Source organism: Glycine max, chromosome 18 (genome assembly GCF_000004515.6).
Source record: "Glycine max cultivar Williams 82 chromosome 18, Glycine_max_v4.0, whole genome shotgun sequence".
Lineage (NCBI taxonomy): Eukaryota > Viridiplantae > Streptophyta > Magnoliopsida > Fabales > Fabaceae > Glycine > Glycine max.
The window spans coordinates 49,339,718-49,364,794 of NC_038254.2; the positions used below are offsets into that span (position 1 = coordinate 49,339,718).

Consider the following 25,077-nt stretch of genomic DNA (forward strand, 5'->3'; position numbering starts at 1 on the left):
GGTTGTATAATGAGGATTATGCGTGGGTCATAGAGAAATGGGGAATTTATATGCGTGGGTCATAGAGAAATGGGGAATTTATATGCGTGGAAATGGATTATATGTGGGGATTATATGTGGGGCGCGTGGGTCGTAGAGAAATGGGGAATTTATAGAGGATTTTGTGTGGGGCGCGTGGGTGCAGAGAAAAGGAGAATTTATAGAGGATTTTGTGTGGGGCGCGTGGGTGCAGAGAAAAGGAGAATTTATAGAGGATTTTGTGTGGGGCGCGTTTTACTTAAACGTTTAAGCAACCACTTTACGTTTATATGACTAATAGTCAAATAAGGGTGGCTTTTACTTTCAATTTATAAAATGGACGTGGGTTGTTTAACCCAATTACTAATATTCGGTAGACGCATGTACCACTTATACTGTATCTTTCAATAATCATTTTAATAAATTACAAAAAAAAGTATTTAAAAATTAATAATTAACCATTGTAAAATATTTAAAATCATCTATCTTGTAAATTTAACTTCCACTTAATTAAGCCAAATTACTAGTAAAATATTTTAACACATTCATTCTAATAATATATATATATATATATATATATATATATATATATATATATATAAAGTCTTATAAATGAGAAGTTACTGGAAATTTCTATTTTATCCATACCTATGAGTTTGATATGTGACACATTTGTTAGTTTTTTGGTCATTTTGGTCTTTACATAATTTGTCAACTCGTGGCAGAGTTGTTGACATGTGACAGCGAGAGAGCGACATTTTTCCTCTCTTCATCTCTGTAGGAGGGTTCCAGAAACGTTGTGATGGGCATTGTGTTGTGTGTGTTGCATTTTCTGTTTTTGATATGATTCTCTTCTCATCTTCATTCTATTTTTTACAATTTTGGTTAGTGTTTGAAGATGGGTTAGGTAGTCATGGTTTATTTCGCCGTCGTTCTTGTAGGATATAGCTCAGCCTCCACCGCCACATATAACTCTTCTCCTTTTGGATTCGCATTTCTCTTTCTCCACCGCAACACACTCACCTTGAGGTATTTTCTTCTTCCTTTTTCTTTCACTACAACTTGGTATCTAATTTTTTTTAAAAAAATTTTTCAACCTTCCTTTTCTCTACGAGCATTTTCCGCTATGGCCGAAGAATTTGTGAAGGGCTCTGTTCATCAAAACGGCGTCGCTGTCATAACCCTCGATCGCCCCAAAGGTATTTCCTTCTTTCTTTTTCTTTTTTCTTTTTCTGCGACTCATATGAAGTCAACGAGCGTGCTGTGAAGACTTGACAAGTTAGTATTTTTCTGCATACTATATTTTTTTATGTGAAGAGATGAAAATTTGTCTTGAATTAATTTTCATTTTATATGATGTACGTGTTGTGCCTAAACATTTTTGTTTTTGTGATTCCGATGGTTGTGTGATTATTTGTTTAAAAGGTTGCATTAGGTGCTCCTGAGGATGGTATTATGACAGTTGAACTTCTTGAAAGGTTGTATTTGGAGATAAGGAATAAGGACACCAACAGTGCAACTCATATGAAGTCAGCTATTGTGCTGTCAACCCTTGGCAAGTTAGTATTTTTATGCATAATATATTTTTTTTATGTGAAGAGTTGAAAATTTGTCTTGAATTAATTTTCATTTTATATGATGTATGTGTTGTGCCTGAACATTTTTGTTTTTGTGATGCCAATGGTTGTGTGATTATTTGTTTAAAAGGCTGCATTAGGTGCTCCTGAGGATGGTATTATGACAACTAAACTTCTTGAAAGGTTGTATTTGGAGATAAGGAACAAGGACACAAGCAGTGCGACTCATATGAAGTCACCGAGCGTGCTGTGAACACTTGGCAAGTTTGTATTTTTTGAGCAGTTTGGTGATTCGCATTTCTCTTTCTCCACCGCAACACACTCACCTTTAGGTATTTTCTTCTTCCTTTTTCTTTTTCTTTTTCTTTCACTGCAGCTTGGTATCTAATTTTTTTTTATTTTTTTTCAACCTTCCTTTTCTCTACGAGCATTTTCCGCTATGGCCAAAGTATTCGTGAAGGGCTCTGTTCATCAAAATGGTGTCGTTGTCATAACCCTCGATCACCTCAAAGGTATTTCCTTTTTTCTTTTTCTTTTTCTTTTTCTGCGACTCATATGAAGTCACTGAGCATGATGTGAAGACTTGGCAAGTTAGTATTTTTCTGCATAATATATTTTTTTTATGTGAAGAGATGAAAATTTGTCTTGGATTAATTTTCATTTTATATGATGTACATGTTGTGCCTGAACATTTTTGTTTTTGTGATTTCGATGGTTGTGTAATTATTTGTTTAAAAGGCTACATTAGGTGCTCCTGAGGATGGTATCATGATAGCTGAACTTCTTGAAAGGTTGTCATTTTTTTTCAACCTTCCTTTTCTGTGCGAGCATTTTCCGCTATGGCCGAAGAATTCGTGAAGGGCTCTGTTCATCAAAATGGCGTCGCTGTCATAACCCTTGATCGCCCCAAAGGTATTTCCTTCTTTCTTTTTCTTTTTCTGCGATTCATATGAAGTCACCGGACCGTGCTATGAAGACTTGACAAGTTAGTATTTTTCTGCATAATATGTTTTTTTTATATGAAGAGATGAAAATTTGTCTTGGATTAATTTTCATTTTATATGATGTACGTGCTTCTTTTTCTTTTTCTTTCACTGTAGCTTGGTATCTAATTTTTTTTCAACCTTCCTTTTCTTTGCGAGCATTTTCCATTATGGCCGAAGAATTTGTGGAGGGCTCTGTTCATCAAAACAATGTTGCTGTCATGACCCTCGATCGCCCCAAAGGTATTTCCTTCTTTCTTTTTCTTTTTCTGCGACTCATATATATGAAGTCACCGAGCGTGCTGTGAAGACTTGGCAAGTTAGTATTTTTCTGCATAATATATTTTTTTTATGTTAAGAGATGAAAATTTGTCTTGGATTAATTTTCATTTTATATGATGTATGTGTTGTACCTGGACATTTTTTGTTTTTTGTGATTCCGATGGTTGTGTGATTATTTGTTTGAAAGGCTGCATTAGGTGCTCCTGAGGATGGTATATGACAACTGAACTTCTTACAAGGTTGTATTTGGAGATAATGAATCAGGACATCAGTAGTGTGACTCATATGAAGTCACTAACCGTGTTGTCAATTGGTGAGTCTACGAGATTTTTCTTTAATTAGTAGTCCCATCAAAGATAATTTTTTTTAAAGTTCTTTATTATTATTTTCATCTATTTTACAAAATAAAATCTTGTTAAATAGCAGGCATCAAATAATTATGTTAAAAGAAAGTTATCAAATAACTAGATTTCTGTTAATTGGTTATTGGTATTAAGGAATTAATCAATTGTCATTCGTTACTTGAACACAATTAACTATGAAAGAGCACATATATGTGAATATTCATTGATCAATGAATGAATTAATAATTAAATATTTATCATATTTGTTCCATTTTCTTTTTCTGTCATATAGTATGTGAAACTCATTAATTGAACACGGCTGTCTCATAATAATCTGGAACACTACATAGTTTATTTTAAAAAATGTTAACTTGTTAAATAACAATTATCAATAAGTTAGTTTCTCTTAGTTGGTTATTAGTAGTTAAATTAATCAATTGTCATTTATTAATTGAACATGGTTGATTGATACTTACAAACATATATGAAAACTTGGTTCATCCATGACTTGAATGTAAACAAAGCATTCTTGCATAGAGAACTCGATGAAGATATATATACGGTGGTTTCACAAGTTCTTCACTATTCATAACCAAGAAAGGTGTGCAAGTTGTTCAAGTCCCTTTAAGGACTTAAGCGGGCTAGGAAGAAGTGGCATGAAAGGAGAAATGCACGGGAAAGAGCATATAGTGTATATAATAACCTCAATGAAGTGAAATGATTGGAATTCAGGGCAGACATGTTTGTTTGTTGTATCCTGAGATAACAAAAGGCTTCTTCACGCTTATTTTGTTAAGGGAAAAATGAGAGAACTGAAGATGTATATATGATGAGGATTTTGTGTGGGGCGCGTGGGTTGTATAATGAGGATTATGTGTGGGGCGCGTGAGTTGTAGAGAAAAGGGGAACGGGATTTTGTGTGGGGCGCGTTATCTCGGACTGCCAATCACCTAAAGAATCACCTCACTCCTACTTGTTTAACCCAATTACTAATACTCGGTAGCCGCTGGTACCGCTTATGCGGTATCTTTCATTAATCATTTTAATAAATTACAAAAAAAGTATTTAAAAATTAATAATTAACTATTGTAAAATATTTAAAATAATTCATCTTGTAAATTTAAATTCCTCTTAATTAAGCCAGATTACTAGTAAAATATTTTAACACATTCATTCTAATAATATATATATATATATATAGAGGAGGGTTAGAATAACCTTTTCATCGGTCTAGCGAAAGGACCAGTTGACACGTAATTATGGCCCAGCAAGGGGTAAAATTGAAATTTTGGAAAAAACTAACACGTCACTTTTTTTTATTTTTTTTACTTTTTCAGTAACGTCCTTAAAGATAAGGTGGTATCTCTGTATCCAAAGTCCAAACAGATTTTACTTACAAAAATATTTTTTTTTTAAAAAAATATTAAAATTTTGATTTTAAAAAAAATAAATTCATTGTTAAATATTTTTTTAATTATTTATATATAAATAAATTTATTATAGCGTATGTGTCTAAAAAATTATTAAGAAAAAATATTAAATTATGTAAAAAATTTAAAATAAAATTAACTTTTTAATTAAATTATGCAAAAATTTAAGTGACGTGTTTCATACAAACTTTTGGAATTGACCCCTGTTGTTTCCTACGACTTTTGGGATTGACCTATTGGGAATGCACTTTTATATTTTGGATTAGCCAATATGAAAGTTTAAAAGAACGCTGGAATCAATTTTTTGGTATAGAAAAAAAAACAGGCAATATAATTTTGTTGTTTTTAATATAATTTTATATAGATTTTCTTTTGTCACAGGTAATTCACAAAAATTTAGAAATTAAATTATAAAAAATATATTTTGTTGTTATTAATATAATTTTATATAGATTTTCTTTTGCTATACAATTTAGTATTAGGAATTAGTTTTTTTTTAAGCTTAAATATATTTTTAAAAATTTAATAATTTATTTTTTTTCCTTTAAAAAGTAATGTTTTTATTAGTCCATCCATTTTTTAATAATAATTTTTAATTTCTTTTATTCTTCTTTAGGTTAGTGGTATCACAAATTATTTAAATTGATTTCTTATCATTAAAACTAATAACACGGGATTATCTCCTTATTCAAATCCAGAGATAAAATATAATAATAGATATAACAGCAGATTCTAGATTCCACTTAAAGAAATAACTTTTTTAAGAAAATATTAAAAATTTGATTTTAGTAAAAGTAAATTCATTGTTAAATATTTTTTTAATTACTTATATACAAATAAATTTATTATAACATATATGTCTATAAAAATCATTAAGAAAAAAATGTTAAATTATATAAAAATTCTAAAATAAAATTAATTACTAATAAAAATTACAGACTTTTTGATTAAATTTTAAAAATTTAAGTGACGGGCATGCCCAAGGGTAAAAGCAGATGTAGTAATCAAATATCAATAAAACTGATTTTTGGTTATCGAAAAAACCCAAATCCTAACCATGCCTAATCAATTCAAATATTATTTATCAAAATAGAAATTAATTCAGACGGTAGTCATTAGCCCAGGTTTTGTCGCCAGGTCTATGCATAGTTGCATGCATGTTGGATTGACACGTGTGTTTACAAGCCTGTTGCTTCTTACGACTTTTGGGATTGACCTATTGGGAATGCAATTTTATATTTTGGATTAGCCAATATGAAAGTTTAAAAGAATGCTGGAATCAATTTTTTGGTATAGAAAAAAACAGGCAATATAATTTTGTTGTTTTTAATATAATTTTATATAGATTTTCTTTTGTCACAGGTAATCCACAAAAATTTAGAAATTAAATTATAAAAAATATATTTTGTTGTTATTAATATAATTTTATATAGATTTTCTTTTGCTATACAAATTAGTATTAGGAATTAGTTTTTTTAAGCTTAAATATATTTTTTAAAATTTGATAATTTTTTTATTCCTTTAAAAATTGATGTTTTTATTAGTCCATCGATTTTTTAATAATAATTTTTAATTTTTCTTATTTTTTATGTTAGTGATATCACAATTTATTTGAATTGATTTCTCATCATTAAAACTAATATCACGGGATTGTTTCTTTATCCTAATCCAAAGATGGAATATAATAATAGATACAACAATTTAGTAGTGTAAGAAATTTTATATAAAAGTTAATTCAAAAATTTGATTGATGTAAAATTTTTTAATCATTAATCAATCATAATTTTTTCCAATATTACTTATAAAATAATCATTATAAAAATAATAAATTTATTGATTATGTAATAATATAATCTGCACACATATTATTTATTTATTAAATTATAGTTAGAGATGATAAAATTATCAAAATTTATAAATTATTTTCATTCATTTTAAAAAAGTATATAAATATATAATTTATACACATATTATTCATTTATTAAATTATAATTTGAGAGGGTAAAATTATCAAAGTTTATAAGAAGAATAATATTTAAGATGATAAAATAATGTTTAGTACAATGTTTTCCTAGGTTGACATCAAATGGGAGGAAAATGTTTGTTGCTTAATTTTATTTTTGCTTTAATATCCTAAATAAAAATTGTAAACATACAATACATTTTTATTTTTATTATTTTTAATATCATCACAACCTTAATAAAAAATGAAACAATTGAAAAGTATAGGCCACATGCAGCTCGCCTTTGGGCTATTGTCTGTCTTCTTGGACCTCCGTTCTACAATTGTGAGTTTGTGACATGTAACACCGTTCTTGGACCTCCGACAACAGAAAAACATTTTTTTCAAAATTTTAATTTTACCCCTTACTTAAGTCACATGTCAACAAAATAGAATGTCTACTTTGGTCTTTTTGCTAGACTACTCTTTTAATTATATCTGTAGATTGTGTTATTCATATAATAAACAGAAAAAAATATAAATATATAATCATAGTATCATTTATAAAAATATATTATCTTAAAATAAATTCCAAAATAATATATTACATTAAGATAAAAATATGCTACCTTGAAAGTGTGACTTGCTTAGTTTATGTTTTCTATTTCCATGTTTGATTGAGTTGAGTTACATTTTGGTTTAATTTTTTTTTAGTGAAATGATCTATGATTTTTGGACTCTATTATTTATGTTTTATTTCTCAGTTTTTTTTTTTTGTCATTTCAAATACTTTACTATTTCTTTGTTATATGAAATCTTAATAGAAGTTACTTTTAATTTTAAATAATTGCTTTGATTGGGATGTGGCTTGGGAGACGAACTAGGTGTTGTGTTTCAAAAAAATTAAACATATTTCTTAACCACATGTTTTTTAGTTAGGGTAAAGATCACAATTATCATTCACAAGAAACAATCATGTTCAAGATTATTATATACAAAGGATTATAAGTATTAGCTTATTCTTATCCAAATGTTGATGCATATGATTTAACTTTTTTAAGTGGAATGATCTATGATTTTTGGACTCTATTATATGTGGTTTATTTCTCAGTTATTTTGTTTCATTTTTTCTTCTTCTTTTCAAATACTTTATTATTTCATTACTATATGAAATCTTAAAAGAAGTTGTTTCTAATTTCAATTATTTGTTTTGATTAGGGTGTGACTTGAGAGATGAACTGGATGTTATGTTTTAAAAAAAATAAACATATTTCTTAACCACATATTTTTAGTTAAGGTAAAAATCACAATTATCATTCATGGAAAACAATCATGTTCAAGATTATTATAGACAAAAAATTATAAGATGTTTTACTCATTTAGGCTTATTCATGAAAGTAAGTTTTTACCATAAATTTGTTTTGTTTTACATTTTCTTCTTTTACATGTGCATGTTAATGTTCAATGGTGTTTGCTAATATACTTTAAAACATCTTTAGGCCCTGGAAATTATATATTTGTCATTTCATGTTTTGAGTTACTGACATTGATATCCAACGATATCAAGCAACCAATGGATATTTTGATGGTTATAATGTGAATATTTATCATGATTCTAAGTTATTTCTCATCTTTTGGTTATCAATTATTGTAAACAAATACTATTTTATATCAATAATATAATATTATTTATCTTTTACTATTTGCACTTTGTTCATATTTTGTGAAATAATGAATGTCATAGCAACACAACCAAAATGGGTACCATGCCCACTAAAATGCACAAGAAACCAATGCACCTCAAATTTTATGGAAAATCCCACCCAAAGGGATATTCTTTCCTTTATCAGCAAATAAGTTACAACAAACTTATAATATCTTTCATACAATTTTGTTATTGTTTTTTTTTTCATCTTTATCCTTATGTTGGAATTATCATGAATACCATGAAAACATAGCAACAAAAATAGCACTAAGAATAATCACTAATTGGTAATTTCAAGGTCTCCAGGACTAATAATATAGGTTTTATGTCACAAAATTGCAAAACATCCTATTTCCAACTACAACCTATTTTCAATTTTTCAAACAATAACTTGCAAACATTCTTTATTTCTGAAAAGACCTTTAGTAATTGGGTAAAAGTTGATAGGTAAGTAGCAATTATTTTTATAATCCTACACACCTAATTAAACATGGTCCATATTACAAAACTTCAAAATTAATGTAAAATTTAAGATCAACTTAAATATTATAGCATTGTCAACAAAAAATTTAATAATAACTATATTTATAATATTGTTAATTCGTACATCTATTTATATTACATGAATACCAATTAAGGTATATGAATTAAGCTCAGATTCTAATTTTTCAAACATTCAAAAAAATATTTTAGTTTTTAATCTAAACACAATTTCAATGCTAAAAAAAAATGGAAGGAAAGGGAACGACCCGTGGCTAAGCACAAATAACCGACTATTTTTCAATAAAGGTCGATTTTACTTTTTATGCTCAGAGTTGTGGATCATAACAAATGAGTTAAGTCATTCCTCCATTGCAATTTATAAATGGATGTGGGTTGTCTGACCTAATTACTAATACTCGCTGGAGGCACGTACCAACTATACTGTATCTTTCATTAATCATTTTAATAAATTACAAAATGAATTTAAAAATTAATAATTAACTATTGTAAAATATTTAAAATCATTTATCTTGTAAATTTAACTTCCTATTAATTAAGCCAAATTACTAGTATAATATTTTAACACATTCATTCTAATTATATATATATATATATATATATATATATATATATATATATATATATATTAAGAGGAGGGTTAGAAACGTACTTTTTTAAACATTTTTAATTATTATAATAAATAAAAGAGAATGTGTTTGAACGAGTGTGTCAAAAAATATATTTTTAATGTTTCTCATCTTTTAATATCTAAAATTATCATTTTATCACACGACCTAAATTTTCTTTAAATTCATCATTTAATTGTTGTTTATTTTAAAGCAACACCTAATTAATTTTAAATATTTAAGCAAGATTAAAATGCGTGTCTAAATAATTCTATTTAAAATAAAAAATTTAATTACTATACATTATTAATATAAAAAGTTTTAAATTAAAAATCAATTAAAAATTATTATTAGTACGACATGTAAGATAATTACAGTAAAAACACTTAATTACTTTATATAATAATTTATGATTAAATAAAAATGTAAAATTATTTTATACTATTACTACATAACATATATTTTCTCATAAAATATGTTTTTATTCTTTAAAATATTTGGAAATATTAGTTTTAGTTTTTATAAAAATCAATATATTTTGCATTTATACAGTTATATAATAATATAATTTTAGTTTCTCATTAAAAGTCATATCCCGATACGATCAAATTCAGCTAAGTTTTCGTCATCGTTCATAAAATAGCCTATTTGACATATTAGGATAAATTTGTTAGTGAAATGATTGTCAACATGACCATATCTAATTGTTAGTATAAGGACATATTTGTCATATAATATCTTTTTTGACCTTTTGTCTTTCCACCTCGCTGACAAATGCATCCCTAAAAGATGAAAATGCAAAATTACAAAATTTAGTCTCTCAAAGTGTAAAAAATGTAACAAATATATCCAAACGTTAATAATAGATTGTGACTCATTATTATAATTTTAAAAATTTTATAATGATTGCGATAAAAGTTTGGGAGATATATATCATACCGCTAAGTGTCTATTTATGTTATATAAATTTTAAGTTTAATCAACTATTAAGACATGCATAAAATATTATCAATGGAAGTCAATTTTTATTGCTTTGACGAATTCTTCTTAATTTTCTTTAGCTACAAAAAAAAAAAATCAATCATTTGGTTGTTAATTCTTGAATAAATGTTATCAACACAAAAAAAAGAAAAAATATATTATAAAACGATAAGAAAATCATTCATTATGTTTAATCAAATATTATTTATTTAATTGTTTTTTAATAAACTTTTCATAATAAAAATATGAATGTCTATTAGTATATGCAATGACATCAAATTTCAAATTATAATAAAAGTTTGTTGATTTTTATTTTTTTTAAATCATAAACAATTATTTTTTATTGACTGATCATTTAAAAAATCACAACCTTAAAAAAAAATTCCAAATGAAGCGAGTTTTTTTTTAAAAATTAAAATTTTCATTGTAATTTTAATTTTCCCTAAAAATTATTCATGGATCTAATTTAATTATAATGTTTTACAATAAATATTTTTTTTTACTTGAACCTTTCAATCCATGAGAGTGAAAAAATTATTTATAGTTTATAAAAGGAGTATTCTTTTTTTTTTAAGACTCAATTTAATTTATGGGTTTGTTTTAAAAAAAATTCGTAATCATTATAAATGTTTTCAAATTATAATAATGAGCCACAATCTACTGTTAATGTTTAGATATATTTGTCTTACTTTTTACATTTTTGGAAACTAAATTTCATATTTTAATCCTTAAAGGACCCATTTGTAAGCAGAGTGGAAAAATGAAAAGTTAAAATAATATTATATAACAAATATACTCCTATACTGACAATTAGAGTTGGTCATGTCTTGGGGATTAAAGCTATAAAGGAAGCATTGCATCCTCGGGGAATGATACCATTAGCATGAAACTCATGAATATAGCGAAATATATCAGGCTTTAGTGTATCCCAAAACTGCTTTATGAATTTAAAATTCATGCCATCAGGACCTGGGCTCTTGTCACTACCACACTCCCAAACTGCATTCTGTATTTCTATCTCCTGAAATGGAGCCACAAGCAAGGAGTTCTGCTGCTGATCTATGGTTTTGAAGCTAATACCTTCAATCTTGGGTCTTTGAATATCTGCTTCTTGAAATCTCTTGGAGAAGAAGGTTCTGATTTCTTCCTTCACCTTATGAGGGTCATCTGTCCATATACCATCAATGAATAGTCCTTTAATGCAGCTTCTATTTCTATTTGCATTCATCCTGATATGGAAGTAGCGTGTGTTGCAATCACCCTCCTTTAACCATCTTGATCTAGATTTCTGCCTTAGCAATGATTCATGGGCTTGGGCAGCCATCCATAAAGATTCCTGTAACTGCTTTCTTTTGAGGATTTCCTGGTCAGTCAGCTGTCTGTGCATTGTGTCCTCCTCTAACTTATTTAATTCATCTTCCAGGTTCTGAACTTTTTTGAAGCTATCTCCATATTGTTCCTTGTTCCATGTCTTTAATCTGTGCTTCAGCCTCTTAATTTTTTCTTTTAATACATATGTTCCCCACCCTGAAACTTGGACATAATTCCAGCATTGGTGTACTACTTCTCTGAAGGATTTGTCTGTTAACCAACAATTTAGTATCCTAAAAGGTTTAGGACCTCAATCAACATTCTTACTTCTAAGTAGAATAAGACAGCGGTCAGAAAAATTTCTTGGCAAAGTAAATTGCACACTTTCTGGCCATCTGTCCCTCCATTCAGGGGATATTAAAAACCTGTCCAATCTGCTTCTAGACTCTCCATTTGATCTAAACCAAGTGTATTGTCTGCCCACAGAAGGAACCTCCAGGACCTCTAAATCATCAATCCATTCATTGAATTCCTGCATACTATTCTCTCCAAATAGCCTTTCAGATTTTCCAATTCTCTCAGTTGGGTTCCTTATGCTGTTAAAGTCCCCAAGCACACACCACAGACCTACTTGGGATGACTGTTTCAGCTGTCTCAGTGTATCCCATAATATTCTCTTGTTGTGTATGTCACAAGGAGAATATATGGTAACAATGCATACTTTTTGTGCTTCTCTGATGCATTCCCCTTCCAAGAAGATGAATCCATTACCAATTACCTTATTTTGTAGCTTGAATACTGTTTCATTCCACATGCAAAGGATATCACCCGCTGAGTTGTTAGCAGGTTGCATCTCCCACATAACTTCAGCACTTCCCCATAGAGCCTGACATAATGACTTGTCAATTGTTTTTTTCTTAGTCTCTTGAATACACATCATATCAATATTCTCCTTGGTGATCAATCTCCTTATGGCAGCCCATTTTACTCCCCTCCCCAAAATTCAGATGTAGACTTATGTTTTGTTTTAATATAGCTTTTAATTGGTATATGAAATGTGTTCGGGATGGCTCCTATGTGTTTTGTAACAAGAACAATAACAACAACAACAACAAAGTCTTATCCCACTAGGTAAGGTCGACTCGGCTACATGAATCATACAACACCATTCAGTTTGGTTAAAAGCCAAAGCTTCAAGAATATTGTTTATCATGAGATCTCCCTTGACAAATTCCTCCAAAGTCCATCTTGGCTCTCTCTTCTCCTTTTCACTAGACTAAAGACCAGGCGGCCTACTCTTCTCATTGGTGCCTCCCATGGCCTTCTTTTTACGTGTCTAAACCACCTTAATTTTCTGTCATCTTTTCCTCAATTGATACTACACCAATTTTTCTTATATATAATTATTTTGTATCTTGTCCTTTCTTGTGTAACCACACTTCCATCTTAACATCACTCTTGCATTTCTCTCTCATCCTTTAAAGCTTAGCATTCACTATTATTGGAAAAAATTCAAGTCCTACATTAGCTAGAGATAAGGCCAAGATAGAGTATATAAGTGGGGGCAATCCTCATCATATGAGCTAGTTTTTGGGGTCGAGGCCCAAACTCACATTCTAAGATGGTATCAGAGTCTATCATAAATCCATTCGAAGGGCCACCCACCATGTTATCCATGCACTAAGCCCAAAAGTGCTAGGCATGAGGGGGGCTTATTGGAAAATCCCCAAGTCCCACATTGGCTAGAGAAAAGGTCAAGATAGAGTATATAAGAGGGGAAACCCTCATCCTATGAGCTAACTTTTGGGGTTAAGTTAAACTCAAACCCACATTCTAAGAACTACCATATAGTATAATTGGGTGTATAACAATACCATAAAATTTGTCTTTGAGTTTGATAGATACTTTGTGATTATAAATCACCCCGGATGGCTTCTTCTCCATGTTAGCCATCCCGCTTGTATCTTGTATGTGACATCCTCATTAATTTCTCCATCATTTTGTATTATTGATCCCAGATTCTTAAACATAAAAATTCGCAGCAAGAAAATTCTTATATCTTGGTATTTTGTTCCTTTTTTGTTGGTTTAGGGGTCATGAAATGTAAAAAAGAAAAACATTTTTGGCTTCTCTTCATGGGTACTTGGTTTTATATAATTGGATTTTACTTGTATAATCTTGTTTACATCACTTATTCCATTTATACGCTGTTTAGGATTCTCCGATGCGTGGACCTGCTGAGCAGTTTCTTACATTGAGGGCCTTTGGCACTCCAGCAATTGTGCTCGCATTAGCTACGCAAGGCACCTTTCGTGGATTTTTAGATACAAAGACACCTCTATATGCTGTTGGCAAGTATTTCAGCAGCTTACTCTCTCTCTCTCTCTTCTCATATGTTACATACAATTAACATTAGTGATTAAGTACTCATTTACCAACAGTACTTTTGAATAATTTTAATTGGCAACAATTTTGAAGTTTTTATTTATTTATAAATGGCACTGAGCTTAGAAATAGTTCAATTTTGACAAGAAATTAACAGTTTAACATGCCTTTATGAATCAAGGAAAGAGACAGTTCGTAATTTGAAATTTGAAATTACAAACAAGTATCTATTAACAGAGATGATCCTTGGTAAATATGTAATGGGGATTGCATGATTGTCTTAATCAGTGAAACTATAATCTATTATCCACGGTTTATATTTTTTGGGAAGATGCAAAGGTTTTTAACTTTTTTGACAATTGGATTATTTAAACAATCTTAATTCATGGTGAAGGCCCTTTTTGGACTACTATATAAAATGCTGGAAGAGTATAATGTTACAATAGAGAATAATAAATGAATTGGGATGTAGCAAAGAAAATGCTATTACCAGCAAATGTTTATATGTTCTTCATTTTACCTTTTTCTGTATAGTTAACCATAAGATCCTCTAGCAAATTCTGAGTGTTTGCTTTCTAATTTATATATGTGATTTCCATGATGGATTATATATTTTCTCACTGCAATTTGGCTCTATGGGATGTCACCTTCATGCTTTTACATGTTTATGCTTTGCAAAATGCTCCATGCAGCCCTGCTAGGGTTGATGTGTACTTGTGGAAAAATAGGAGTACATGTCTAGGTTTGCTTGATGTAAATAATGAAGGGCTGCCTTGGAATGTCAGGTGTGGGAAACTTTCTTAAAGCCATATTGGATCCAATATTAATATTTCTTTTTGGTCTTGGTGTTGGTGCTGCTACAGTTGCTACTTTGATATCTGAGTATGTCAATGATGTGTTAAACTTAGTATTATCTGTGCATTCTGCACACATCCCTTAATTCATGTGATCTGCTTTCAACAGAGTTTGTCTTTGTGTTCACCAGATATTTAATAGCTTTCATTCTGCTATGGAAATTGAGTGACAAAGTAATTGAAATAATTGTTTTTGACTTAATATATATAATTAAAATAATTGTTTTTAGACGTAAGAGTCGAAGAAACTTATCCTAGTCAAGTAATTGAATTATATATCTTCTTGATATTAAAATAAGGTTTAAATAACATTTTTAGTACTTTTTTTTGTTATCTTAATTCTCTTTGTCTATTCTAATTCTAATCTCTACAATTCTATTTTTCTTTTTATTTTAGTATTTATATTTGTTCAGTGATGTTGAAAATCATAGTCAAAATTAGAATTATGTCTAAAAATTATAATTTAAAATTTAGCTAAGAATATTGAATATTTCACCTCTGGGACACATAAATAATCAAAACGTAAAACTATAATTGGATGCTGTATTAGAATTAATGTTACTTAATTATTTAGACAATTGATTCAAATTTATTAAAATATAATTAATAGCATTATTTTCAAATATTTGTGTAAAACATAGCGCAGTCAACAATTTTAATTGATTGAGAAAAAATATTAATAAGTTAGCAGTAGTCTTTTATAAAATGGTTTAACTGGGGTTGGCCCCCAAACATCGTGAGTTTCCAACAAATTTCACTGGGGCTGGCCTCCAAACATTTGTGTGCACCAATTCTAGCTTTTCAACTTTAAAAGTCTTCCCTACCCTTGAGAAGTTGACCTTTTTCTGCTTTCCAAGGATACAATGCTCACAAGCACCAACATCAACATGCTTGAGGCTTGATAGCTTACCCTTTGTCGCCATAAGCTTCATTCCTTTTTCACTCATGTGTCCAAGTCTGTGATGCCACATGGTTGAATTATTGACAGCCTCAGTAACTGCTACCATATCCTCATCTGCAATCATGTATAGAGATCCTCGCTTCTTTCCATGAGTCACAATGAGATTGCCTTTTGTTACCTTCCAAGCTCCATCTCCAAAAGTGGTGTGATGTCCCTCATCATCCAACTGCCCTATAGATATGAAATTTCTCTTTAAGGCAGGAATATGTATGACATTGTGCAATGTCCATAGGGATCCACTGGAGGTCTTGATGTTGATATCACCTCTTCCGACAATGTCAAGAGATTTTCCATCTGCAAGGTAAACTTTTCCAAATCTTCCAGAAATATAGTTAGACAATAAATCTTTAGAGGGAGTAGTGTGGAACGACGCACCCGAGTCTATGATCCATGAATCAACAGGACTATCCAAACTGCAAATTAATGCATCATCAAGTTCATCAGTTGCTGCATTTGCGGATTCATCATCATCGCGCTTCTTATTTTTGTGCGACTTGTTCTTCTTTGGTGCCTTGCACTGATTGCTAAAGTGACCTCTCTTGTCACAATTCCAACAAGTAACGTCACTTTGAAATTTTCTCTGACCTTTCCCTCTTGACTTTGATTTGCCTCGACCATTCTGATCCTTCTGGGTAATCCTTCCCCTGCCTTCAATATTCAATGCTGAATTGGAAACATGACTGGAAGATTCTCCTGAATCTCTCTTGTGAACATCTTCGCTTAAGATCAAGTCACGGATGCCACTAAGTTTTAATGTGTTCTCCCTTGTAGAACTACTAACTGCAGTAACAGTTACAACCCAACTATCCGGTAGTGATGACAATAGAATCAATGTCTTCACCTCATCCTCAAATTTAATATGCACTGATTCCAATTGGGCAAGAATAGTATTAAATTCATCAATATGATTAGTTACAGAGATAACTTCTCCCATCTTGAGGTTGAATAATCGGCTCATCAAGTATACTTTGTTGGCTGCTGACGGCTTCTTGTACATATCTGATAACACCTTCATTAAGCCTGCAGTAGTCTTCTCGTTCACGATGTTGAACACAACGTTCTTGGCTAATGTCAATCTGATCACGCCAAGAGCCTGTCGATCTAGCAAGTTCCATTCTTCTTGTTTCATGTCTTTTGGCTTAACCCCTGATAAGGGCTGATACAGCTTCTTCTGATATAGATAATCCTCTATCTGCATCTTCCAAAAGCTAAAATTTGTGCCATCGAACTTCTCGATCGTCACCTTCCCCTCTTCTAATGTCATTGCTCCCACTGCCTCCTCTAAATTGAGAAGACTCCCACTAATCCCTTTAAACTAAGGAAATCCCGTGGAGTAGCCAAAAGTTCTTGATACCAGTTGTTAGTATAGAGCAATAAAAAAAGATAAAGAAATAAAGGAAAGAAAGAAAAAGACATAAAGTTTAACGTGGTTCAGCACACAATGTATGTGCCTACGTCCACGACTACACTAGGAGAACTTTTTATTACTTGCACATAAAAGCTTACGAGGCGTCTCTATATATAACACTAATGAGACACAAGTTTTTACAAACCAAATGATGTGGGACAAAGGAACTAAAACCATAAATTCTAACAAAACATTAAGAGTAAGAGAGTGAGGAACACACTGTTAACGATCTCAACAGCGATTTTGTATTTGATGACAACTTCGGCAGAAGAGAGATCCAACTCTTTCTCCTCCCTTTCATTGTCCAACATGGTGGCACAACTCTTTAGTCCTTGTGAACTCTGAAACACCCAAATGAAATGGGACAAAAAAATGAGGAAAACAAAAATAAAAAACCAATCTTTATCCAATTGGGTCTAGCAAGACAATGAAAAACTGATAAACAAAGAAGCCCAAGATGAAAAGTTGAGAAATTGATGGATTTTGAAGTAACACTCACTGTGAGGAGGTTGGGGATGATGGCAGTGTCAAGGAAGGAGCGAAGAAGAATGGAATTTTAGGAATTAAATAGAAAAGGTAAGTCTTGTAACTAGGGTTATTTTTTGACACTACAATGATGAATAAATCAATATTTTCTTTTCCTTTACCAGAAATTAAATAGAAAAGTTGAGTGTATTTCTTTTCTTTTTTGATATATGTTTGTGGATTGTATATTGAATAAATCAATATTTTCTTTTCCTTTAATTAGTAGTCCCATCAAAGATAAAAAAAATTTTAAAAAATATTTTTATTATTTCCATGTATTTTACAAAATGAAATCTTGTTAAATAACAGGTATCAAATAATTATGTTAAAAAAAAGTTATCAAATAACTAGATTTTCTGTTAATTGGTTATTGGTACTAAGGAATTAATCAATTGTCATTCGTTACTTGAACACAATTAACTATGAAAGAGTACATATGTGTGAATATTCATTGATCGATGAATGAATTAATAATTAAGTATTTATCATATTTGTTCCATTTTCTTTTTCTGTCACATAGTATGTGAAACTCATTAATTGAACATGCTTGTCTGATAATAATATGGAACACGACATAGCTTATTTTAAAAAATGTTAACTTGTTAAATAACAATTATCAATAAGTTAGTTTCTCTTAGTTGGTTATTAGTAGTTAAATTAATCAATTGTCATTTAATAATTGAACATGGTTGATTGATACTTACAAACATATATGAAAACTTGGTTCATCCATGACTTGAATGTAAACAAAGTATTCTTGCATAGAGAACTCATGAATATATATATATATATATACGGTGGTTTCACAAGTTCTTCACTATCTATAACCAGGATAGGTGTGCAAGTTGCTCAAGTCCTTTAAGAACTTAAGCAGGCTAGGAAAAAGTGGCATGAAAGGCTTTATTTCTTCCTTATTAACCATGACTTCATATAATCATCAATTGATCATAAATTTAGTAAGAGCTTTCCAAGGTGAATTTATTTATGCATCATTAGCTTGGTATCATGGGCATTAATTGGTTCCGTCAAGTATACCTATATTAATACTTCAAAAATAATTCTATTATACAATTTAACTTTTAAACTTAATTTTAAAATATCATTTCTAAACATAAATTAATTTTTAACATACTTTTTTTAAAAAATAATTCTTTCTAATATTATTTTTTAAATCAATTTTATCACAAGTTAAACTAAATAATCCATTTACTTACATTAAAATCATTTTTTTGACAATCTTAATTAACTCCACTAGTCATAAAAAGGGAGAGATAAAGGAAAACAAAATTCTAATCATTAAAAAAAAATATTTTCACAAATCCATAACAGATTCTTCGTAAGCCAAGAATCTAGAAACGTATAATACAACATATAACACAGAAAAAACATAACAACTAACAACCACAAAGGACAACATAACTGAGAAACTCTGTGATATGATATATTGTCATAGTTTGATGCTTTCTCTAGAGAGGCAACAACCTTAATTAGCTCAGCTTGATGGACCCTTAATCCAATTTATGATCCTTTGAGGAACACCGTAGTCGTAGGCAACCACTGCGAATATTCCAACCCACATGGCCAAAGTGATCCAAGCTACGGTGGCTGAAATGAAGCTCAAAGACAGAACTGAAACAACACCTCCCACAATAAGCATGACCCAAATTACAAGTTGAAGGAAGTTTCCCTTATATATCTGAAGTATTGTCCCAATGGAAGCAAATAAGAAGTATAAGACAATGGTTAAAATCAGAGACATCATTAGCTTGTGTTGTTCTGTAAACAAAAGCTTCCCTGACTCAGTGTTTGTTACTGAAATCAGAGCAATGAGCAGTGTTAAGAATTTGATGAGGATCTCCTGTAATTCCTTGAATACATTCACCACTTGGTCCCTAGGTAATTAATTAAGCACAATCATTATGGGAAAATAAAAGTTAGTATTTTGCTAGAAACACATAAGGCAAAATTTGACAGAAAACCGAAACACAATGATTGTCTAGTAATAGAAAAGAGAAATGCACGGGAAAGAGCATATAGTGTATATAATAACCTCAATGGAGTGAAAGGAGTGGAATTCAGGGCAGACATGATTGTTTCTTGTATCCTGAGATCAGAGAATGCTTCTTCACGCTTAATTTGTTAAGGGAAAATGAGAGAACTGAAGATGTATGATGAGGGTTCTTATAATATTGGCAATACACCCTGCGCTGTGATTGGTGAATCCCACGAAACAAGTCTTGGCAATACACCCTGCGCTGTGATTGGTGAATCCCACGAAATAAGTCTCCACGGCCACCACGGCCACCCTGCGCTGTGATTGGTGAATCCCACTTAAACAACGCCGCTTTTATTTAGGTTACTTGAAGTACCAAAAATGCCCTTCATTAAAAAAAATAAAAAAAGCTATTAATAAAAAAAACCATTCTTCAGTGCACCTAGCATTTCAAAATTTTCCTCCTTCGCGCGATTCCTTTCTTCTCCTCCGGCGGTTCTTCCATTCCTCCATTGGCACCCTCCACGAAGCTTTTTCGTCGCCTTCCGCTCTCTAGGTTAGTGTTCTAACCTCATTTCTCTTTGAATAGCGTAGGCTGGCCTTAGGTTAGACGACATTTGTGAGGAATTTTTTGCGTGAGGTTGAAGACGAACTTCTTCCGCATGGCCGTAAGCTTCTTCCGCGCGTGAAAGACACTTCGTTTGTGTCTGGTGGAAGATAATTCTTCCGTGGGTATCCGCGGAAGAAGTTTCTTCCATGTGATCCAGAGGAAAAACCTTCTTCCGCATGTTAAAAATGAAACATCTTTCACTCGCGGAAGAACCTTCTTCTGCAGAGTTCGCGAAAGAATCTTCTTCCACAGGCAGACAATATATCCCGCGGAAGAACGTTCTTCCGCAGACTCTCGCGGAAGACCGTTCTTCCACAGGCACGATTTGTCATCCACGGAAGAACTGTCTTCTGTGTGCCCGCGAAAGAACCTTCTTCAGCAATCCTCTTTTTTTTGTATATTGGTTTCTTTTGTTTAAATTATGACTGAACCGTCATTTTATTGATATTATTAGTTAGTTTTTTTTATTTATTTGTTATTTCAATTTGTATATGTATATGAGAAATGACAAATTGGTGCCTTTGATATATGATTTACATGCTTTATGTATAGATATTGTGTAAGGCTATTTGTTGACTAATGAACCTAAGCTGTGAAATCCTAACCTAGATCTAATCTCAATTTTCATTCCAAAGTTAACAAAAAGAGTGTCTATAAGGCTATTTGTTCACTAATGAACCTAAGGTGAGGTGGCTAAGCAGATGAACAAAACTCCCCCTTATTCATCAACAACTAAGAAGCCTACTCCACATGCGAGTGGCTGAGGAGCAATGAACAAAACTCCCCCTTAATTTTCCACTATGATGGCTATGACAACCTGTTATGAACATTTGTGTAGCATCAAGTTTCAGGCCTAGACACAAATACTTTTTGTGACCTATAGTGAAAGCAAGAAGCAGACTCATCCTTAACAAGAGCCCCACTTAGAGTCATATCATATATCAAAGAAGCTTCAACATTTAATCTATCATTCATGTCAAATAATATGTAACCTTTGTTAAGAGTAAAGACTCAACCCAAGGAAAATAAGACAAGACTAAATAATATGTCAAGACCTTGTCTCTGAATGACTTTTGTTAATTATGCCACAACATCTTGACCAAACCTATTTAAACAACAACAACATTGAGTTTAATTGCAAAGGTGAAAGAATAGTAGTTTCATGAATCTAAACCCTCCATTCTCCAAAATCATTAGTTTCAACAATATTAACAAGTGGTAAATAAAGAAGAACTTGAAGCTATGACTAACTTTCTGAACTAAATATAAACTACAATGACCTTTGTTTGTCACTTATGTCTGTCACCATTTTGAAAATTACGAAAATATAAGTACATGTTCCCTAATAGTCACCGTGTTGGTAAGAAGCCTGATAAGAGAAATACCAAACGATTTAATTATTCAATTTCAGCTTGTAGTTGCCTAATCGTAATGTCTGACATTTGTTCCCTTCTCAAAGCACTCGCAGAGTTGTCTCCAAAGAATGAAACTGAGACACAAATGATTTTGAATATATAAATTTTATTAGGACAAAAACTATATGTTCACATTATCTTCACATCACGCCACCATCATTTGGAAATAAATGTTGAGCCAAAGATTGTTCCCATATCCCTTACTGGACCATATTTAGGTATTAGTATTTTAGCCAATAATGCCTATTCCTTTTCAAGCAGAGGCCACTCCCATTTCACAATTAACTACCTTATTTAACTAATTGAATTAAATCTGTGAAAGATAAATGAGGATAGTAGTTGGTTAATATAGGAAAGATAAATGAGTTATGAAAGGACAAATCGTTGGGGGAGAAGGAGAAGGAGAATCCTTTCTCCTAGATTCTTTCTCCTAAATTTTTTCTCATATCTTCAAAATACTTAAACAAACAAGAAAAAGAATAGACACATGCAGAAATTAGTAAAGACAAAGCTTTGTTACCAATTATATCAATTTGTCCTGAACATCAACTGCCATGTAGTAGCCAATCTCCCCACTTGTGTGACTCTGCTTGGCTGAGCATGATTTTAGTTAGATGTTCACATATTTGAGAAAGAATCAAGAATTAAGATTAAGATTCCCGTTGAATCATTCAAAATCACATTTAAATACCAGCTAACATGATTTTTGTTAGATGTTCACATATTTGAATTGAAAGAACAAGTAACTTTTGTATTAGAAAAAAAAAAACTGGATTTTGCTATTAACTTGCTTTTATAAGGAAAACATCCCAAGATAAATCACTTCACTCCAAGCTTAATTTTAACTAAAATCAATTTCATTAAAAATTGATTTTGCCAATTCTCACACAAGCATACACTAAATTTTCTTCATGAGTTCAGATCATGGTTAGAACACGAGGTTTAGGTCGTGGCTTAGGAACTGGTAGAGGCAGAGACATGAGTCAGGATGCACATAAGCCTGAAGTTCCTCGACGTCGTAGGCCTACTGCTTCAGTACGTAGGCAACGGGTTCATGTGACTGAGAACATTACTCAAACACCTGAGGATGTGCCTTAGTTGAATGAGGATGTTCCTCATGTGTCTGACGCTACTCCAGAGATGACAAGCATCGTCGATGCTGTGGACGCAGAGGGAGTGGCTAGTGATGGTAGCTTGGGTTCACTTGCTGCTGATGAGGGATTCCCTGGTGGGCCACGCGACCCATCGGTTTTGACTGGTTTTGCTGAGCACATCGCACACAGCATCTAGAGTGGAGAAGTACGCACATTTCGACGTTGAGTACTTACATGATAATTATTTATAGTTGGATTGTTTTTTATATAGACATTATTATAAAATGTTATTCAATTTAGGAACGACCCGATCTGAAGTTGGTCTTCCATGGTAGAAAAGTAGATAAATTTGGGAGACCAGCGCCTGAGATAGAAGGCATGATTGCAGCCACCGAATTGAGTCCACTGATCAGGTGTTCTATAATCACCACTGATCCTGGACTTATATCCGCCTTCGTCGAGAGGTGGCATAGGGAGACCAACACCTTCCACCTGCCAGTAGGAGAGTTGACGATCACTCTTGATGACATTTCGTCACTCCTACACCTTCCCATCACTAAAGCGCTGCATGCCTTTGAGCCGCTGGTTACTTTTGACACGGTGAGGCTTTTGACGGAGCTGCTTGAGGTCACCCTTAAGGAGGCTACAGCTGAGACCCGTCAAGCTGGTGGGCCTCATGTTTGGTTATCCTAGCTTCAAGACGTGTACCAGAGCAGGTGTTGGACCAGACGGTGGGTTGTAGTAGCCCGCACGTATCTCCTCCACTTGGTTGATTGCACTCTTTTTGCTAACAAGAGTGCAACCCATGTTCATGTCGTGCACCTACAGGCTTTCAGGGACCTGGCCCAGGCAGGGGGATTCTCTTGGGGAGTGGCTGCATTGGTCCACTTGTACGAGCATCTGAATGAGGCATCGCAGACCCCTACACGGCAGATGGTCGGTTACATTACACTACTTCAGGTAAGTATTGTTACTTATAATTTAAATTGAACTAGCATTCAATCCATGTTTTTTTTTTTATTGATGTTGACTTCGTGTTTGTAGTGCTGGATATACAAGCACTTTCTGGCGGTGCATCAGTACGTCGTTGATGATGCTTATGCTAAGGCAAGCCCACGTGCCTCCAGGTGGCTTACGGGTAAGGCTCATATGACAGGGATCAAGGGAGCCCCATACCGGGCACGTATGGAAGCCCTGACTGTGACTGACATGTGCTAGATGCCCTATGCTGAGCACCAGGGAGTTAAGGGCTTTGACTTGATCTCGTCGTACACAGGCGAGCTCAGATGGGGTCAGATTGTCGTCTACGTTCGACTAGAGCGGGTGCTTCGATAGTTCGAGTACATTCAGACCGTCCCTTCTCCTCCTGTTCGTGATTCATTGACGGGTCCTGATATAGATGACCGATGGCTGCACTTTTCAGACCATCTAGTGCCCACGGGGGAGATCTGTGTAGTTCCTGGCCAGGTGGCGCCAGACTACATGGATTGATTTTTTCGGATTTCACACCCATTTGTCACGCCGACCGAGGACGGCGCTGAGCCGAGACATCCACCTACCCCACATGATGAGGAGTTCGTCGAGCCACCTATCCCGGAGGTTCCAGTTGCGTCCGATCTCCCTACGCATTCAGTGGTAAGATAAAATTATGTAGTTTTCATAATTTAAATTTTTTTAAAATCTTATACTAACTTTGTTATTTTGGGCTATGACAGGTTAATTGCCAAGGATGTCAAGCATTCGTTGAGGATTTGGAGCGGGTCATCAACCTAAGGATGGTCACTGAAGGCACTGACTTATATGACATCATGACTCATTGCCTGAGGATAGCTAGAGGTGATGCCGCAAATGGAAGTCTTAGGTCGCGACAAAGACGACGCATAGACTAGGATACATATTTTAATTGTATTTAAAATTTTAATTTTTGCATACCTTTATATATGTGATAAGACACATTTACTTAGACCATTTTTAATTTCTCTCTCTCTCTCTCTCTCTCTCTCTCTCTATATATATATATATATATATATATATATGCTTTGAAATTTAAATATATATGTTTTACATGTGAATTTCTTTTCCATAGATTTTGGAGAAAAGTTACTTTCTTGAAGTTAATTTAGATTAAGAGTTCAAAATAGATAAAAAAA

General features: G+C 32.2%; 2 protein-coding genes across 2 annotated transcripts; one reads left to right on the forward strand and one right to left on the reverse strand.

The window, feature by feature from the left end:
* Positions 1-19,093: 19,093 nt before the first annotated feature.
* LOC121173910 (uncharacterized) lies at positions 19,094-20,328 on the reverse strand. Its single transcript, XM_041011705.1, has 2 exons — positions 19,866-20,328; positions 19,094-19,707 (listed from the first exon to the last, which is right to left on the reverse strand). Exons 1-2 carry the CDS (start codon positions 19,901-19,903, stop codon positions 19,308-19,310), a joined length of 438 nt encoding a protein of 145 aa, XP_040867639.1. The 5' UTR covers positions 19,904-20,328; the 3' UTR covers positions 19,094-19,307.
* Positions 20,329-22,757: 2,429 nt separating this feature from the next.
* On the forward strand, positions 22,758-24,145 carry LOC102669321 (protein MAIN-LIKE 2-like). Its single transcript, XM_006603486.1, has 5 exons — positions 22,758-22,868; positions 22,932-23,081; positions 23,228-23,605; positions 23,756-23,887; positions 23,972-24,145. The coding sequence occupies exons 1-5, from the start codon at positions 22,758-22,760 to the stop codon at positions 24,143-24,145; spliced, it is 945 nt and encodes a 314-aa protein (XP_006603549.1).
* Positions 24,146-25,077: the final 932 nt, after the last annotated feature.

What these genes read in the sequence shown, in the direction of transcription:
- LOC121173910 (XM_041011705.1), bottom strand. Translation starts at nt 19,903, where the DNA reads ATGTCTGCCCTGAATTCCACTCCTTTCACTCCATTGAG. An exon ending in ACTCCTTTCACTCCATTGAG is followed by an intron (nt 19,708 to 19,865) that starts GTTATTATATAC and finishes TTAATTACCTAG; the next exon opens with GGACCAAGTGGTGAATGTAT.
- LOC102669321 (XM_006603486.1), top strand. Translation starts at nt 22,758, where the DNA reads ATGGTTAGAACACGAGGTTTAGGTCGTGGCTTAGGAACTGGTAGAGGC. An exon ending in GTCGTAGGCCTACTGCTTCA is followed by an intron (nt 22,869 to 22,931) that starts GTACGTAGGCAA and finishes GATGTGCCTTAG; the next exon opens with TTGAATGAGGATGTTCCTCA. An exon ending in GTGGGCCACGCGACCCATCG is followed by an intron (nt 23,082 to 23,227) that starts GTTTTGACTGGT and finishes TATTCAATTTAG; the next exon opens with GAACGACCCGATCTGAAGTT.